A 16925-nucleotide genomic window follows, 5' to 3' on the forward strand; every position below is an offset into this window, starting at 1 on the left:
TATCATCCGTCGTCATTTCCGCCACCTCCAAGCGGACCCCACCACCAGGGATATATTTCCCTCCCCTACCCTATCAGCAGTCCGAAACGATCACTCCCTCCGTGACTCCCTCGTCAGGTCTACACCCCCCACCAACCCAACCTCCACTCCCGGCACCTTCCCCTGCAACCGCAAGAAATGCAAAACTTGCGCCCACACCACCCCCTTACTTCCCTCCAAGGCTCCAAGGGATCCTTCCATATCCGCCACAAATTCACCTGCACCTCCACACACATCATTTACTGCATCAGCTGCACCCGATGTGGCCTCCTCTATATTGGGGAGACAGGCCGCCTTCTTGCGGAACATTTCAGAGAACATCTCTGGGACTCCCGGACCAACCAACCCAACCACCCCGTGGCTCAACACTTCAACTTTCCCTCCCACTCCACCAAGGACATGCAGGTCCTTGGACTCCTCCATCGCCAGACCATAGCAACACGACGGCTGGAGGAAGAGCGCCTCATCTTCTGCTTGGGAACCCTCCAACCACAAGGGATGAACTCAGATTTCTCCAGTTTCCTCATTTCCCCTCCCCCCACCTTGTCTCAGTCCCAACCCTCGAACTCAGCACCGCCTTCCTAACCTGCAATCTTCTTCCTGACCTCTCCGCTTGCACTCCCACTCCGGCCTATCACCCTCACCTAACCTCCTTCCAACTATCGCATTTCCAACGCCCCTCCCCCAAGTCCCTCCTCCCTACCTTTTATCTTAGCCTGCTTGGCACACTTTCCTCATTCCTGAAGAAGGGCTCATGCCTGAAACGTCGATTCTCCTGCTCCTTGGATGTGCCTGACCTGCTGCGCTTTTCCAGCAACACATTTTCAGCTTTATTTCAAAAGGGCAGGGGTATAAAAACAGAGAAGTTTTGCTAAAACTATACAAAGCAACACCTGAAATACTGTGAACAGTTTTGATCCCCTTATCTAAAAAAAGCTATACTGGCACTGGAGGCAGCCCAGTGAAGGTTCACTGTTCTGATCCAGGAGTGAGGATGGTGGGGGGAGGGGGGAACTATCTTATGAGGAGAGGTTGAGTAGTTTGGGCCTGTCCTCACTGGAATTTAGAAGAATGCGTGGTAACCTTTGTGGAATTAAATGTGAATAATTTGGTGGTTGTTTTCACTGGCAAGGATTTAATGGGCCAAAGGGCCTTTTTCTGTGTAATAGATCTCTGAAGTGAACATAAAGGATTGTGAGGGGGGGCTTGACAGGGTGGATGCAGAGGGGTAGTTTCCTTATGTCTGGTGTCTTCGACCAGAGAGCATGATCTCAGAGCAAGGGGTTGCCAAGTTAGGTCAGAGATTAGGAAGTTTTTCTGTCAGAGGGTACTGAATCTGTGGAATGCAATACTGCAAAGAACTCTCGAGGCCAAGTCATTAAATATATTCAAGACTGAGATTGAGAGATATTTAATCAGTAAGGGAATGGAAGCCTATTCGGGGGAAAAGCAGGAAAGTAGAATTGCAGATTATCAACTTGGTCATAATCTCATTGAGTGGTGGTGCAGATTTGATTGGCCTAATGACCCACTTCTACTCCAACATGTTAAGCCATTAAGAAACTGAGCAGCAAAGTGTTTGCTGCACATGCTGGTGTGTTTGCTGTTCTACAGGATAAGAACCACCTCCTGACATTAACCTCATTCTGCATTTACTTCAATTTGAGATTATGACCTTTAGATTCTGCCCTTTTCTGAAGGGTCACTTCCTCACTGACTCGTTTGCATTGTTCTTGAAATGCACTGGAGATGAAGACGTGAAGTGAACTTGTTTCACAAGTCACGCATCAATTTGGTTCTGCCCAATACAGCAATTTGAGAAGCACAGTTTAAAAAGAAAGGAAATAGAATTGGTTCAAGTTGCATAAGTGACAGATCACAGCGCTTCTGCAGGATTTGGATCCCAAGAGATTTAGGCTGTGCAAAGGTGGTACAGGATAGATTTTGTTCAGATGGAAGGACTCTTTCCATACACACAGGCGTGTACACATTTGCAATGTCTCCTTAATTGCCAGTAAGAGTAAATTGGATAAATCTAGCCCCCGCCTATCCAAGATGCAGACTGAGGAATTCTCAAGTAGCTTCACTACTCAGTGGAACTTTGAAATTCGTAAATTCCTTCACTTTCAAATCAGGACAATTTTATAAACAGAAAAGACGAGAGATAAAAGCATACATTGCTGGAAAGGCTCAGCAGGTCTGGCAGCATCTATGGAGAGCAATCAGAGTGAGTGTTTCAGGTTCAGTGGCCCTTCCTCAGAACCTGAGGCATTTTGGAACTCCGTCAAGGTGGTTCAAACGATTTCAGAAGTCTCACAGCGTCCACAGCGGAGGCTTTATTGTATTAGCAAATCAGGATGTATGCCGTAGAGTAATAGTGGATGATTAAAGCCTCATGAATCTGAGGTCCTCAGGACGGGTCACAGGACCCGAAATGTTAGCTCCGACTTCTCTCCCCATATGCTGCCAAATGTGCTAAGCCTTTCCAGCAATTTCTGTTTTTGTTTCTGATTTATGGCATCCACAGTTCTTTCGGTTTCTAAAGACGAAAGATGTTCAGCAGGGCCTCCCCAGTCGGCAGCTGGAGAGAAGGAGAAAAGGCTGTTTATGATGGTTCTGGTGTCTACCTGTCAATGAAGACTTCCTAAGATTCAGTACCCAGTCAATGTTGAATGATCTGGAATGATCATTCAGGCACCAGAATTAGTGGTCTCAGTTTTGGGTAGTGAAAACCATCCAGTTCATCTTAACAGCTGCTCAATGATCCAGGTCTACACATCAGGTTCAAAAATAGACTTGAGCTTAGATCCCACAATAGCCAGCACTTACTTTGAAGGCTTTAACATGAATGAGTGCAACTTGATGTGTGACAGAAAAATATCTATATGCTTTTCGAAGAGGACAGAAGAGAAGAAAACAAATTGAAATAAATATGGTTCACTAATCTCTTTTAGGGAAGGAAATCTGCCGTCCTCACGTGATCTGGCCTCCAGGTGACCTCAAAATGGCAGCAATGTGTTTAACTCTTAATACCCTGTCAAATTGCTGAAAGAGCCACTCGGTTTAAGGGCACTTGGGGATGACAAAAAATGGCTGGATTTGCCAGTGCCGCTTAAAACTTATGAAAGAATAAAAGCAGAAAAACTAATATACACAGACTGCAAGCAATGTGGGGTTTTCACAAGGATTTATTGTGTGTTAAATACACTGTAAGATCAGCTGTATTTAGCAAGCTCAACAGTCATCCAGCTGAGCCACAGAGAACAAAAGTACCAGGTTCAATAACCTCTCAGGTTAGCTGATACTGGGTCGGAAAATGAGAGGGGCATAGTGATTAAATTCAAGTGATTGCAATTCAAGAACCCCTAATTATATTTGCATTCTTTTTAGAATAATATTTTTAGGGCTTTCTGTCCTTGGTTAAGGAATGTCAGTTCTGGTCGAAATGAATACTCCTCAACTTTTGTTCCCAAATTAGCTTTGAGCATTACTAGTTCAAGTACTGTTTGCCACAGGTACAGCAGATATGGTACACAATGTACCTTAAAAAGACCATTCACACAATATTATAGCTATTATAGGACTTCCTACATCAATATGATAATCTCTCTCTCTCGTACTCCCTCCCTTTCTCAAATTACCAGCTTGTCACAATTTGTAATGCATTTTAATGTCCATTATAAAGTCAAAAATCACACGACACCGGGTTATTGTCCAACAGATTTATTTGAAGCTGCAAGCTTTCGGAGGCCCCGCCCCTTCCTCAGGCAGCTAGTCCATTATAGAACTCAGTCAAGATGGTTTCAACGCATTCAGAAGTCTTGTTGCCAACAGAGGAGGCATTTATTGTATTAGCCAAACAGGATATATCAGCGGTCAATGATTAAAGCCCTTTGAATCTGCTCTGTCGTTCAGTGTGACTATGACTGATCTGCCTCAGTTACATCTTACTGCTGCTTGCCATATCTCTCAATTCTCTGAGAGACTGGTCTGCCTCAGATGTAAACCTAATGGAGCACCTATAACGTTCTGGGTAAACAATTCCATAGGATCCACAGCACTTGGAAAGAAGAAATCTCTCCTCATTATACTCCTCGGTTGGAACCCTGGCTCCTGAGATGAAAGAATAATCTATTGAACTATCCAGCACCCACCGCATTTTTAACACTTTCCATTTATGGATTTTCTTGAATTATTAGAACTATAAAATGCCACTTTTCTTTTGTTCATTCATCGACTGTGGGTGTCACTGTCTGAGCCAGCACTTACTGCCAATCTCTGGTTGCACTTGAGAAGGTGGTAGTGAGCTGGCTTCTTGAACTACCGCAGTCCATGTGCGATAGGTAAACCACATTGTCGTAAGTGGGGTAGTTTCAGGATTTTAACCCAGCAACAATGAAGGAACAATGATATATTTCCAAGTCAGAATGGTGAGTGGCTTGGAGGGGAACTTACAGCTGGTGGTCTCATGTGTCTGCTGCCCTTGATCTTCTAGTGGAAGTGATCATGAGTTCAGAAGGAGGTGTTCGAGGAACTTTGGTGAATTTCTGCAGTGCATCCTGTAGATAGGGCATACTGCTGCTACTGAGCATCAGTGGTAGAGTTGCGAATGTTTGTCGCAATGGTGTCGGACTTCATGGGTGTTATGGAGCTGCGCTCGCCCAGGCAAATGGGAAGTATTCCATCACATTCCTGACTTGAACCTTGTAGATGGTGGACAGGCTTCGGGGAATCTGGATTGCTAGCGCTGACCTGTTGTAGCCACTGTAATTATAAAGCTAGTACAGTTCATTTTCAGCTCTTGATAACCCCCAAGATATTGATATTGGGAGATTCAACGATTGTAATGCTGTTAACTGTCAAGAGGTGATGGACAGGTTCTCTGTATTTGGAGATAGTCATTAGCTGGCACTTGGTTGATACAAATGTTATTTTCCGCTTGGCAGCACAAGTCTTTGCACAAGATATTGCCCAGGTCCTGCTGCACTTAGACATGAATTGTCTTAGTATCTGAGGAGGTGCAAATTGTGCAATCATTGATGAACATCCCCATTTCTGACCTTATATTGGAGGAAAGGTCATTGATGAAGCAACTGATAAAGGCTGGACCTAGGACAGTAACTCGAGGGATTCCTGCAGAGATTTCCTGGAGCTGAAATGACTGATCTTCAACACCCACAACCATCTTCTTCTGTGCCATATATGACCCAAACAATGGAGACTTTTCCCACAATTCACATTGATTTGCTAGAACTCTTCAATGTTGCACTTGGCCTCAATGTCAAAAGCATCATCTCTCACCTCAGCTCCCCCCTGGAATTCATTTCGTTTGTCAATGTTTGAACCAAGGCTGCAATGAGGTCAGGAATTGAGTGGCCCTGGCAGAACCTAAATTGTGTCACTGAGCAGGTTATTGCTGAACATGTGCTGCTTGATAGCCCTGTTGATGACACCTCCCATCATTTTACTGATGATCGAGAGCAGGCTGATGGGGCGGTAATTGCCCAGGATGGATTAATCCTGCTTTTTATATATAGGACACACGTGGGCAATTTCCCACATTGTCAGGTAGATGACAGTGTTATAACTGTGCAAGTTTTGGAGCACTATTCTTCAGTAATACTGCTGAATGTTGGCAGGGCCTGTAGCCTTTGCAGTATCCAGTGCCTCCAACCGTTTATTGATATCATGTGGAGTGAATAGAATTGGCTGAAGACTTGTATCAGTAAGGCTGGGGGCCACTGGAGGGGCCAGGCTGAATTGTTCACTGTCTACTTCGAGCCAAAGATTTTGGAAGTGCTTCAGCCTTATCTTTTGCACTGTTGTGCTGAGCTCTTGCTTCATTGAGGATGGGGATGTTTGTGGGGCCTCCTCCTCCAGTGAGTTGTGTAATTGTCCACCAGTATTCAAAACTGTATCTGGCAGGACTGCAGAGCTTGGATCTGATCCGTTGGTTGTGGGATAACTTAGCACTGTCTATCATTTGCTGCTTCTGCTGTGTGGCATGCACCAGGTTGACACCTCATTGTTAGGTATGCCTGCTGAAGCTCCTAGCATGTCCTCCCGCACTCTCCATTGAACCAGGCTTGATAGTAATGGTTGAATGGGGGATATGCCAGGCCATGAGGTTACAGATTGTACTGGAGTACAATTCTGCTGCTCTTGATGGACCACAGTGCCTTTTGGATGCCCAGACTTGTATTGCTAGATCTGTTTGAAGTCTTTCCTATTTAGCATGGTGGTAGTGCCACAAAACACAATGAAAGGTATTCTCAAAGTGAAGGCAGAATGTTGTCTGCACAAGGACTGTGCGGTGATCAGCCTTACTGATGCTGTTATGGACAGATACATCTGCAGGCAGATTGGTGAGAAAGAGGTCAAGTATGTTTTTCCCTCTTGTTGGTCTTTTCACTATTTTCTGCAGACCCAATCTAGCAGCAACGTCCATTAGGACTCAACCAGCTTGAGGAGTAGTGCTGCTGCCGAGCTACTTTTGGTGATAGACATTGAAGTCCCCCACCAAAAGTACATTCTATGCCTTGCCACCCTTGGTGATTTCTCAGAGTGGTGTTCAGTATCAGCTCAGAGAGAAATGTGCATTGTAATCAACAGGAGGCTTCCTTGCCCATGTTTGATCTGAGACCATGAGACTTCATGGGGCCTGGAGTCAATGTTGAGAACTCCCAGTGCAATTTGCTCCCAGTGTATACCACTGTGCTGCCTCTCTGCTGGGTCTATCCTGCCAGTGGGACAGGAGATATCCTGGAATGGTCATTGTGTGTAAAATGTGAATCTGTGAGTGTGACTGTGGCAGACTGTTGCTTGACTAGTTTCTGAGACAGTATTTCAATTTTGTACTATATTGACTCTAAATTTTAGCAAGGTGAACTTTGCAGTGTCAACAGGACAGTAATAACCATTGTTATTTCCAGTGCCTTTGTAGATGCCAGGTAATCGGTTTGGTTTCATTCCTTTTATGAGACTTTCCATCAGTTGATACATTGGCATGCTAGGCCATTGGAGAGAGGAGTTCAGAGTCAACCACTTTGCTATTGGTCTGGAGTGACATGTAGCCCCGGGAAGAATGACAAATTCCCTTCCGTAAAATACATTAGTGAACCAGATAGGGTCTTACGACCATTGATAATGGTTTCACGGTCAGCATTAGACTTGAATTCTCAAATTTTTATTGAACTCAAACTCTGTTTGAGTCTGGGTCCCCACAATATTTCCTAATGACAGCATGACTAATCCAGTGACAATATCACAAAGTCATTGCATCCCCTGGGATTAGCTATGTCACTGTAGAAAGAGTAAAGCAGCCACTGTCCAAAGAGATCAACCATTCTTATTCAGTTTTTCCAGGTTGCATTTGGGTCACCAGCCTTCTTTTGCAAGAAACTCACATTTTTGTGCCCAAGTGCTGAGATTTTGCAGCAGTTTTGGCTGAGAGAGACACTGGGAAAGAAATCTATCCTGAAGTGGTTGAGTAATATCATGATGAACAGAAGTGACTTTTGAAGCACATTAGTCAAGCCAAGAGAAGGCAATGTGCCAGGGCTTGACTGAATGTATCCTCAAATCCTGAATGAGATGAGGAGTAGGAATTAAGAAGGCCCTGGAAGCTATTATTTCATAAATCCTTTGATTGTTTGCTGGAGAACTGGAGAGTGGCCAGCGCAGTGCTCATTCTTCAAAAGAACCAATCTGGATAAGTACAGGCCCATTAACTTAGCATCTGTGGTTGGGAACATTTTAAAGTCTTTAAGGCTGAGATTGCCACGTTCCTCGAGACAAGAGAAAATAGATAGAATTAGCCAGCACAACTTCCAATAGGATTAAAATATTGTGGTTGGCAAGTTGCGTCGAATTCTTTGAGGAAATAAAACAGCTGGAGGATGAGGGGAGATGCATTACATGTCAAATATATGAAATGTATTTATCTATCTCTGGAACAAGGTCACAGAAGTGATATCTAAAAAGAGTTGAAAACTCAAGAAAGCAGTCTTCATTTACAGTTTGGAAAATAATTTGTGCAGAAATTAGATTTTCATGCAACAGATGCCATTCAAGAGGCCTTCACTGTATGAGTTATTATTTGTTTTTAAATGAGAATCCTAATTTGGTGTGTCAGATACAGAATGACTGTTGGTGTGTGTTTCATCAAGCAGTTGGATAGATGGTAGGATGTTGGTGTCGTTTCTGATTAAGCTGGTTGTGCCTCTGCTGGTTTGAACTGGTTGCAAAACCCATCTTCATTCCACTGTGTGCATCCAAAGCCTTATGCTGAAAACTGGAAAAGATGTTCCCACATCAATTTGATTACAAGGATGCTTTGAAAAGGACCAAGAGATGTAGAGTGAGGGAAACGATCAACCAAGCTGCAGTCGCCTTCTCTGCATTTTGCTGTACTCTCTGTGGTCACGTGCCCCTCTCATTATCAGTGAGGCCGTGAGACCAGATGCACAAAACCAAATCTCAAACATTGGTAGGGTCTTCTGGAGGGGAAGGGGGCCCTAGCCGCTGACTGGCAAGCCAGAAAACTTCCACATCATCTCTTTTCAAAGGCCTATTTGCAGAAAGTACATGCTCATTGAGAGGCAGTTTAATTCACCAGAATCAAATGCCGCTTCCCAATTAAGTTCTCAGCTAGCATGCAATATATACCTTCAGATTTGCCACTATGTTTAAGAGGCATGCAACAGGCAAAATACTGTACCTGCTGGGCGGGCATACCATGATGGAGATCCAACAGCTACAGGTGACTGAACTGACCAAGAGTGGAAGCCTATCTGACCAAGGTGCAATATCTGTCTGGCCAAGGGTACATGTCCACCTGGGGAGGTGTGGCAGGTTGATTGGGGGACGGGTGCATTTTGAGCTTCAGGAATCCAAGTGATGCTCCAGGCTTGAAGGGAATGAATGATGGTCTTGGTGGCTGTTGAGTATGGTGGCAGTATCTCCAGTCCCTTAGGGTAATGTTAGGGGCATTGACCTCCTGCTCCTGACTTGCCTACTCTTCAAGTGTACATAAAGACTGCACTGAGAACTGAGCAATCATGTGAGATTAGCTGGCCTGTACACAAGTACCTTTGAATGCAAACTGCATAATGGAAGATGCTGATCATGAAATGCTGTCAGAACCAATCGTGTTAGTTTCTCTGCATTCTTCCAGGAGCCATTCACTCTCTAGGGTTCAATGAGGGCTGACGGTTTCGCTGACGCTTCAGCTGCCAACGCACTAGCTCTAGGAATCCCTTCCTAAACATCTCTCTTCCTTGAAGACCCTCTTAAAACCTATTACTTTAACCAACCTTCAGCGTGTTTGCCCTACAGCTCTTTATATCCTTACTTGACCCTGATATTATTTGATACATGCCTGTGTAGTGCCTTGCCTGCTTTATTATTTAAAAGTATGACATAAGTACAAGTTGTTATTGTTGAGGAGAAGGAGAAATGCAATATCCTTGGAAGCTGCCATTCAGGTACTTCACTAAAAGATTCATATCTTTGTTTTTATTTTAGGCTTCTCAGTGGTGTGAGGAAACGACAGTAAACCTCATGGCGCCAAGCCTTCTTCCTGAATTGCACTTACTAAAAGAGGTAAAGTTTTGGAAGTAAAGATTAACCTAATAGCTTTCCGGTATGAAACCTAAAGAAATGCAGTTTGCTGCATTTTGCCCTGTTCCTATATTTATGGTGACTGTTACTGTGGATTAGACATACAATTGACATGTACAGCAAGCAATAATACTGGCAAAATAGTCTTTTTACATTCATTTCCCAATTATATTGGTTTGTCTTTCAACATGGCAAAATAGTTTTTTTTATGTTTTTAGCTTCATTGTTGAACAGACAGTATTGTGGTAGAATTATGTAGATGGGGACAGCAACACTAGAGACAAATTAGCATATTCCTTTTTTTTATAAATATGCATCTTATTGCTAAGACAGACTTTATGATTTAGTTCTGATCTGCTTGATTGCCTTACGTTGGGTAAATCACTTCACATGTCGCTAGTTTGGAAATTTCCTAAGTGGCGTACTATCAAATCATAATCCAATCATTCAATAATTATGCCAAGTTGTGAGAGAAGAACAATCTTTCGAAGATACAATACAGATGACAGCTTCTTTATCCTTTCCAGATCAAAGTAAAAGGTCCCAAGTATTGGGAGATTATGATGGATCTCTCTAAAGGGCTCGCAAGTTTGCAGTGAGTATCTTTGTAAAATAATTCTGTTTTTTTCTTGTCCATTTGTTGAATGCAGCAATACGTGAATACTGTCATCGGGTAATTTATTATCGTCCACTTCTAATGGACTCTGTTTCTTTCAGATCAATTCTATCAAAAGACGGTTTTCTTTATGTCAAGCTTCGAGCGGGACATCTCTCCTACACGGAGGATCCTAAAGGATTTCGCAGTCTTTTAGCTCAGACATTCACTCACAGAAACCCTGAGTTCCTTTCTATCAAGGTAGAACTAAGAAGACTGCTCCCTTCTGACCCATTGATTCTAAGAAATGGATTGTACTTTTGCTTAAGACAAAAATGGACAGTGCTTAATTTATTTTTTGATTCCATTATATGAGTTAGATTTTAAAACCCTGATGCGCTTTCCTTGCAGCCTGAAGCTGTTTCAGCTTTTACTTCTGACCCAGCTTTGCTGTCGTTTGCGGAGTACTTTTGCAAACAATCTAAGAAAGAGGGGGTAAGTGTTTCTTTTTGCATTAGTAATAGCTCATAAAATTGTAATTCTTGTATATACGTTTCTTTCCATATCTGGCTGTGCAATCCTGTATCTGTTATGAAGTCTACCAAAATTTTTGCTCCCAACTCTGATTTCCTACCATTGTGTAGAATGTTTGCCTTTAAGCTGTAATCAGCAAAATGCTTCGCTGTTCCACTTCATTGTGATGCGGATCAGTATGTGTTTAACCATTTCAGCCAATATCTGCTTGGTAGTTAGTATTGGAAATAGTCAGTTATTTGACTGAAGTTGCCTTGTTCAAGGACATGATTGATTGCAAATGCAAAGAAACTCACTGGCATGTTAGTGATCGTGAGTGAATTAGACCCGAAACACTCAATCATTTACTAAAGAACTTGATTGGATTATGATAAATCCATAATCTGGGAAATGAATTGGAATGACTTTTCACATTCACAATTATTTTGTGATGCTTATGAATCTTATTTATCATCCTTTGCTTCTGGCAGACTTTTACTTCCTGGTGTTTAATGTGGGGGAGATTTCTTCAGGTGTTTCTGGACACATTGCTGCAGTACAGTGTAATTCCCGCAGTTGGTTACTGGTATTTAATGAGATTTTCAGGGTGGAATCTTGTGCCTCCCCTATGGCAGGGGGTAATTAAATCCCACCTTCCCACCTCCACCCCAAAAGGTGGGATTTAATGCCCATTCTGGGCATCTGTACCCTGATATGAACTCCACCGTGCAGTGAGCATGACGAGCCTTGCAGTTCCCTGGATTAGCTTCATGTTCAAAGGCAAGGATGCCTGATGGAGGGACTTGGCAAGAGACAATTTGGAGCTCCAAAAGCTTTCCATTACCTGATCTCCACTCTGTTACTAGAGTACAGCATGATTCTCACAGTCTGTTACTGGAATACAATATGATTCTGACAGTCTGTTACTGGAATATAATATGATTCATAAAGTCTTACTGCAATACAGTATCAATCTTTGTTACTGGGATACAGCTTGATTCTCGGTCTGTTGGAATGCAGTATAATCCTCTCAGCCTGTTACTGAAGTAGAGTATAATTCATTCAGTCTGTTACTGGTGTACGGTACAATTCTCAGTCTGATGCTGGCATACAGTATGATTCTCGGCCTGTTAATAGAATACAGTGTGATTTTCAGTCTGATCAGAGCTGATGAAGGATCATAGACATGATTTTGTTTCTTCTCTTTAATGATATGAAGGCATCCCTGCAATTTGATGCCATTCCTAATTGCCTTTGAACTAATTGGATTACTCGGCCTTTTTAGAGAGCAGTTAGAGTCATTCACATTTCTGTGGGTCTAGTGCCATGCGTAGGCCACAGCAAGTATGGGCAGAAGATTTCCTTCCCTGTGGGACCTCAGTGAACCACGTGGATGTTTACATCAATCAATGATCATTGTCCTGGTCACCATTACTGAAACCAGCTTGTAATTTCAATTTATTAATTGAGTTTAAATTGTCCTACCTGCTTTAGAATGGGCCTCTGGATTACAGGTCAGGGTAACATTATTACTGCGTGACCACAGCCCCTGTGGGTTAGCTCCATTGTTGTCTCCACAATTTTTGCCTGACCTGCTGAATATTTGGAGCACTTTCAGTTTTGATTTTCAGATTGCAGCGTCTGCAGAGTGCTGGTTTTTGTATTCCTCCACTGATTCCATTTTGCTTGATGCTCACCAGTTTTCGTCTCCGTCTCCTCTTGAAGGTGTCAACTGCTTGCTAGTGCATGATTCCACAGGCAGGCCAGACTCTCCTGATACCTCCGGGCGCTGTTCTCAAGTGCAACTTGATGTAAGGGCAGAAAACCCGATTGTTCACCAAGGCATTGCAGCTGAGCCGAACCACACCAGTGCTCAGTATTCAAATGTCTGAGCTTCCAGGGAGTGCAGTCAGAGGAGAGTTTCTCTCTTATCGGACACTGCTCCCTTGTCCCCCACCCAATGCAAGGCGCTGAGGTCAACGGACTCCAACTACTCTCAGCTATCTCAACACAGAGGAATGAGAATAGAAGCTGGGACTATCTGACTGGTAGTTCTGGTCCCCCCTGAGCTATAGTTAAATGAGTGATGGTAATTATAACTTACAATGACACGAAGGCACTGTTAATAGTTGAATGAGACAGCATTAATGAGGTACAAGTTTCAGGTACTGCTGTAACTTAGCATACTGGGAAGCTTTTGCCTCTGGCATTTGACATTACCTCTGTTTTCTGTCGAAGGAAGTAAAAGTCATCAACTGACTTCGAATTTGCTTCCATTCTCCCTTGAAGTTAGTAATTTTGCTGCCGAAAGCTCTTGAATTCCGTGTAACTTTGTGAAAACTTGGAGATGTGTTGAGTGAGGATTTACCATATTAGAATGGCATCCTGTACTCACTGCCTCTGAACTGCAGTCAATTCCAACTACTGACCGGTCATCTTTGTAATGGCACAGATTGGAAAATGCACAAGTGTATTTTTAAATTTAGGTTGGGTTTAAACATCAAATCCTCTTCCACTGAATGCTTTTCCTTATGTTTTAAATTTCCATTAAAGTTATCTGAGTTAATCTGAATGAATGTCAAAGTGAATTATCTACATTGAATTGTTAATGTGCAATGTAATTTATTCCTGATTGTGACAATGTAACTTTTGTCATTGTTAATAACATAATTTTATTCTTATTCAAAAAAAACTGTTCTCTCCCTTCAGAAACAGGACATGCTGGACTTGCTGTCATCCATCCTATACGAATGCGTTACTCAAGAGAAGCCAGAAATGCTACCTACATATATTGCCATTGACCAGGTAAAATGGGATTTTTATGGTCTCTCTCTGGATCTGTTTACTGTTTTGTTTCTTTCCTGTTTCAACTACTTCTCCATGCTATGTTCACATGAAAAGACCAGCATGAAACCTAATTCCCAGGTTTCCTACTGGTTTTACTTGGAGCCATCAAGTTCATAAAACACAAGGTTTTTCAACTCTTCATTTTGTGCCATTTCTTTCTCTCTGTTCTGTGCTCTCATCATAGCCTTGTAACTTCTTCTCATGTACTTATTCTTTATTTCCTTAAACAATCCAATTGCCTCCAGTAGTTCTTGCTAGACCTTTTCAAATGCTCCAGCTTTCCACAATTATTTGATGACCATTTAAATTGGTCAGCCCCTTACCAATGACTACCCAAGTACAGGCAGGAGTTTTTGCTAACGCTCCAAATCAAAAATTCTTGGACTATGTCTGATTGAGTAAAATCAGACCCAGAGTCTCAAATCTCTCCCATTTCTGAGCTGTGAGTTGTCATGATGGTTTTAATCTACTTCATGTAATAGAGTGCCCAAACTCTGCATTACAGAGTGACCAAAGTACTGGCACTGTCCTCCAGGATTTATCCAACTGAACATGTTGCCGCAATTAATTTCTTCCAATCATTTGGGTTCAGGACTGCCTTGTGCCTTTGTGTGAAAACTCATGTTGTAAGCAGCACTTTTACGTTGTCAACCAGTATTATTCTAGGTCTCTTAAAAGATCTCTTCCACATTGGTGATGATTTCTTTGGGAGGGTCAGACTCTGATTGATGCATGAGATGTTCATACCAGAGGAGATGTAACACACGGTCACCCCTGGCATTGCCTTTTGCGGGTTTATCATTGCCTCTTTAACACCTGTACAGACTGCCTTGATGATTGAATGATCCCATATTATATTGATCATCTTATGGTTTGCTGGAATTTATGTATATTAGCTAATGGATTGCTGTTTACTCTCATCTTTCAGTGACAATCCTTTGAACCTGTCCTCCCATTCCTTCTACTTCCTCTCCAATGTAGTGCCTGTCCTTACATTAAGTTGTACATGTAATCAGCTCCTGAAGGAGAGAAAAGGACTGGACATGCTGAACCTCTCCCACTTTTTGGTGCTCAGCTTCTACCAAGTATTTCTCACAATGTACTGGAATGCGTACAAGATTGCAGCCATAATTCCAGCTGCTACTTTCCAGTGTCTCAGTGCATTGGATCTGCAGAATACTTTCTCTTCCACATGTAGCTTTCGAATAGTGGTGATCCAGATCTAATCTGAATGCCACTTACAACCCAAATTGTCTCTTCAGCTAGTGGCCATTGCAGGGATATCCCTGTGAAGTAATTTTAAGCAGGTATTCCTGTGATCTTTCTGCTGGGACTCCAAAGGCAATTGCACAGTAAATGCAGTTAAGAATGGGACTATCCCAGTGTCTGGTGCGCATTTGCAATGGTTTTGTCTGCACCACACAAACACAGAAATTTTAAAGTGCAATCCAAATGGAAGAAAATATATTCAGTCACTGAAGAATTTAACAATAAGCTCTGCTGCATTTTCCCAAGTAAATATTTAGAAACATATCTACAAATAAAATTTTAAAATTTGTATTGCATGATTGTCCAACTCAGAGCAAAAAAGACTAAACAATTTAGTACTGTTTACTTTTCCTGTTTCAGGCTGTGAGAAGGTTAGAACGCAAAGAGCTGACCGAAACCTTTGAGCTGTGGCAGATCAAATTAGTGCAGCAATTCTACAACTCGGTTTGTCTCCAGGATAAATTTAAAAACAGCACCAGTGCACTCCTCATCAACTCTGAGTTTCTTCTGGCCATGAAAAGCATGTTGGACAAAACCCTGGATCAATGGCTACATGGTAAACACTTGCTGCATTTTTGGTTTTTGATTATTAATAATCTCTCAGCCGTTTGGTTTGGGGGCATGTGCTTTTAGAGTTGAACTTCAGCTAAAAAAGAAAATGAATATAGTGAAGTGGATCACAGTTTTGAATAAAACAAATCCCTTGAATAATCCCTTGGATAAAAGGGAGATATTGTTGCTGTAAGAAAGACATTGATGATTTATATGTGTGGCTGGTCCTCGATTTCATTTGTTCCTGGATTTTGAGCATCGCTGTGAAAGGAAACCATTTATTGACTATCTATAATTGATTTTGAGAAAGTGGTGGTACCACTGCAGTCTGTAATGATGTGTACACCCACAGTGCCCTTAGGGAGGAAGTTCCAGGGTTTTATTTCAGTGAAGGAACAGCAGTTGCAAGTCAGTTTAGTGTGGAGCTTGCACTTGGTGTTCCCACGTGTCTACTGCCCTTGTCCTTCAAGGTCATAGATGTGGTATGGAATGTACAGTCAAACACCTTCTTCACTATCCTATCTACCTGCAACTCCACTTTCAAGGAACTATGAACCTGCACTCCAAAGTCTCTTTGTTCAGCAACACTCCCCTAGACCTTACCACTAAGTGTATAAGTCCTGCTCTGATTTGCCTTTCCAAAATGCTGCACCTCACATTTATCTAAATTAAACTCCATCTGCCACTCCTCGACCCATTAGCCCATCTGATCAAGGTCCTGTTATACTCTGAGGTAACCTTCTTCGCTACATCATCAATTTTGGTGTCATCTGCAAATTTATTAATCATACCTCCTATATTCACATCCAAATCAATTATGTAAATTACAAAAAGCAGTGGACCCAGCACCGATCCTTGTGGCACACCACTGGTCATAGGCCTCCAGTCTGAAAAGCAATCCACCACCATCCTCTCTCTTCCACCTTGGAGCTATTACTGTGTCCAAATGGCTAGTTCTCCCTATATTCCATGTGATCTAACCTTGCTTACCACTCTACCATGCAAAACCTTGTTGAACATTTTATTAGATTAAATTAGATTAGATTAGATTACTTACAATGTGGAAACAGACCCTTTAGCCCAACAAGTCCACACCGACCCGCCGAAGAGCAACCCACCCAGACCTATTCCCCTACATCTAACACTACGGGCAATTTAGCACAGTTTTGGACTGTGGGAGGAAACCGGAGCACCCGGAGGAAATCCACGCAGACATGTGCAGAATGTGCGAACTCCACACAGACAGCTGCCTGAGGTGGGAATTGAACCCACTTCTCTGGCGCTGTGAGGCAGCAGTGCTAACCACTGTGCCACCATGCCGCCCACTATGTTGCAGTCCATATAGACAATGTCCACTGCTCTACCTTCCTCAATCTTCAAAAAACTCAATCAAGTTAGTGACACACCATTTCCCAAGTACAAAGCCATGTTGACTCTCCTGAATTAGTCCTTACCTTTCCAAATACATGTAAATCCTGTCCCTCAGAAT

General features: G+C 42.6%; 1 protein-coding gene across 1 annotated transcript in view; it reads left to right on the plus strand.

The window, feature by feature from the left end:
* The window catches only part of anapc1 (anaphase promoting complex subunit 1), a 202231-nt gene that overhangs the window by 166795 nt on the left and 18511 nt on the right, over positions 1–16925 (plus strand). The window contains exons 40-45 of the mRNA XM_043675393.1: positions 9565–9642; positions 10188–10255; positions 10378–10516; positions 10667–10750; positions 13478–13573; positions 15245–15440. Coding sequence (XP_043531328.1) covers positions 9565–9642; positions 10188–10255; positions 10378–10516; positions 10667–10750; positions 13478–13573; positions 15245–15440 — 661 coding nt within the window. The remainder of the gene's footprint in view (positions 1–9564; positions 9643–10187; positions 10256–10377; positions 10517–10666; positions 10751–13477; positions 13574–15244; positions 15441–16925) is intronic.

The sequence above is a fragment of the Chiloscyllium plagiosum genome, chromosome 3 (genome assembly GCF_004010195.1).
Source record: "Chiloscyllium plagiosum isolate BGI_BamShark_2017 chromosome 3, ASM401019v2, whole genome shotgun sequence".
In the NCBI taxonomy this organism is placed as follows: Eukaryota; Metazoa; Chordata; class Chondrichthyes; order Orectolobiformes; family Hemiscylliidae; genus Chiloscyllium; species Chiloscyllium plagiosum.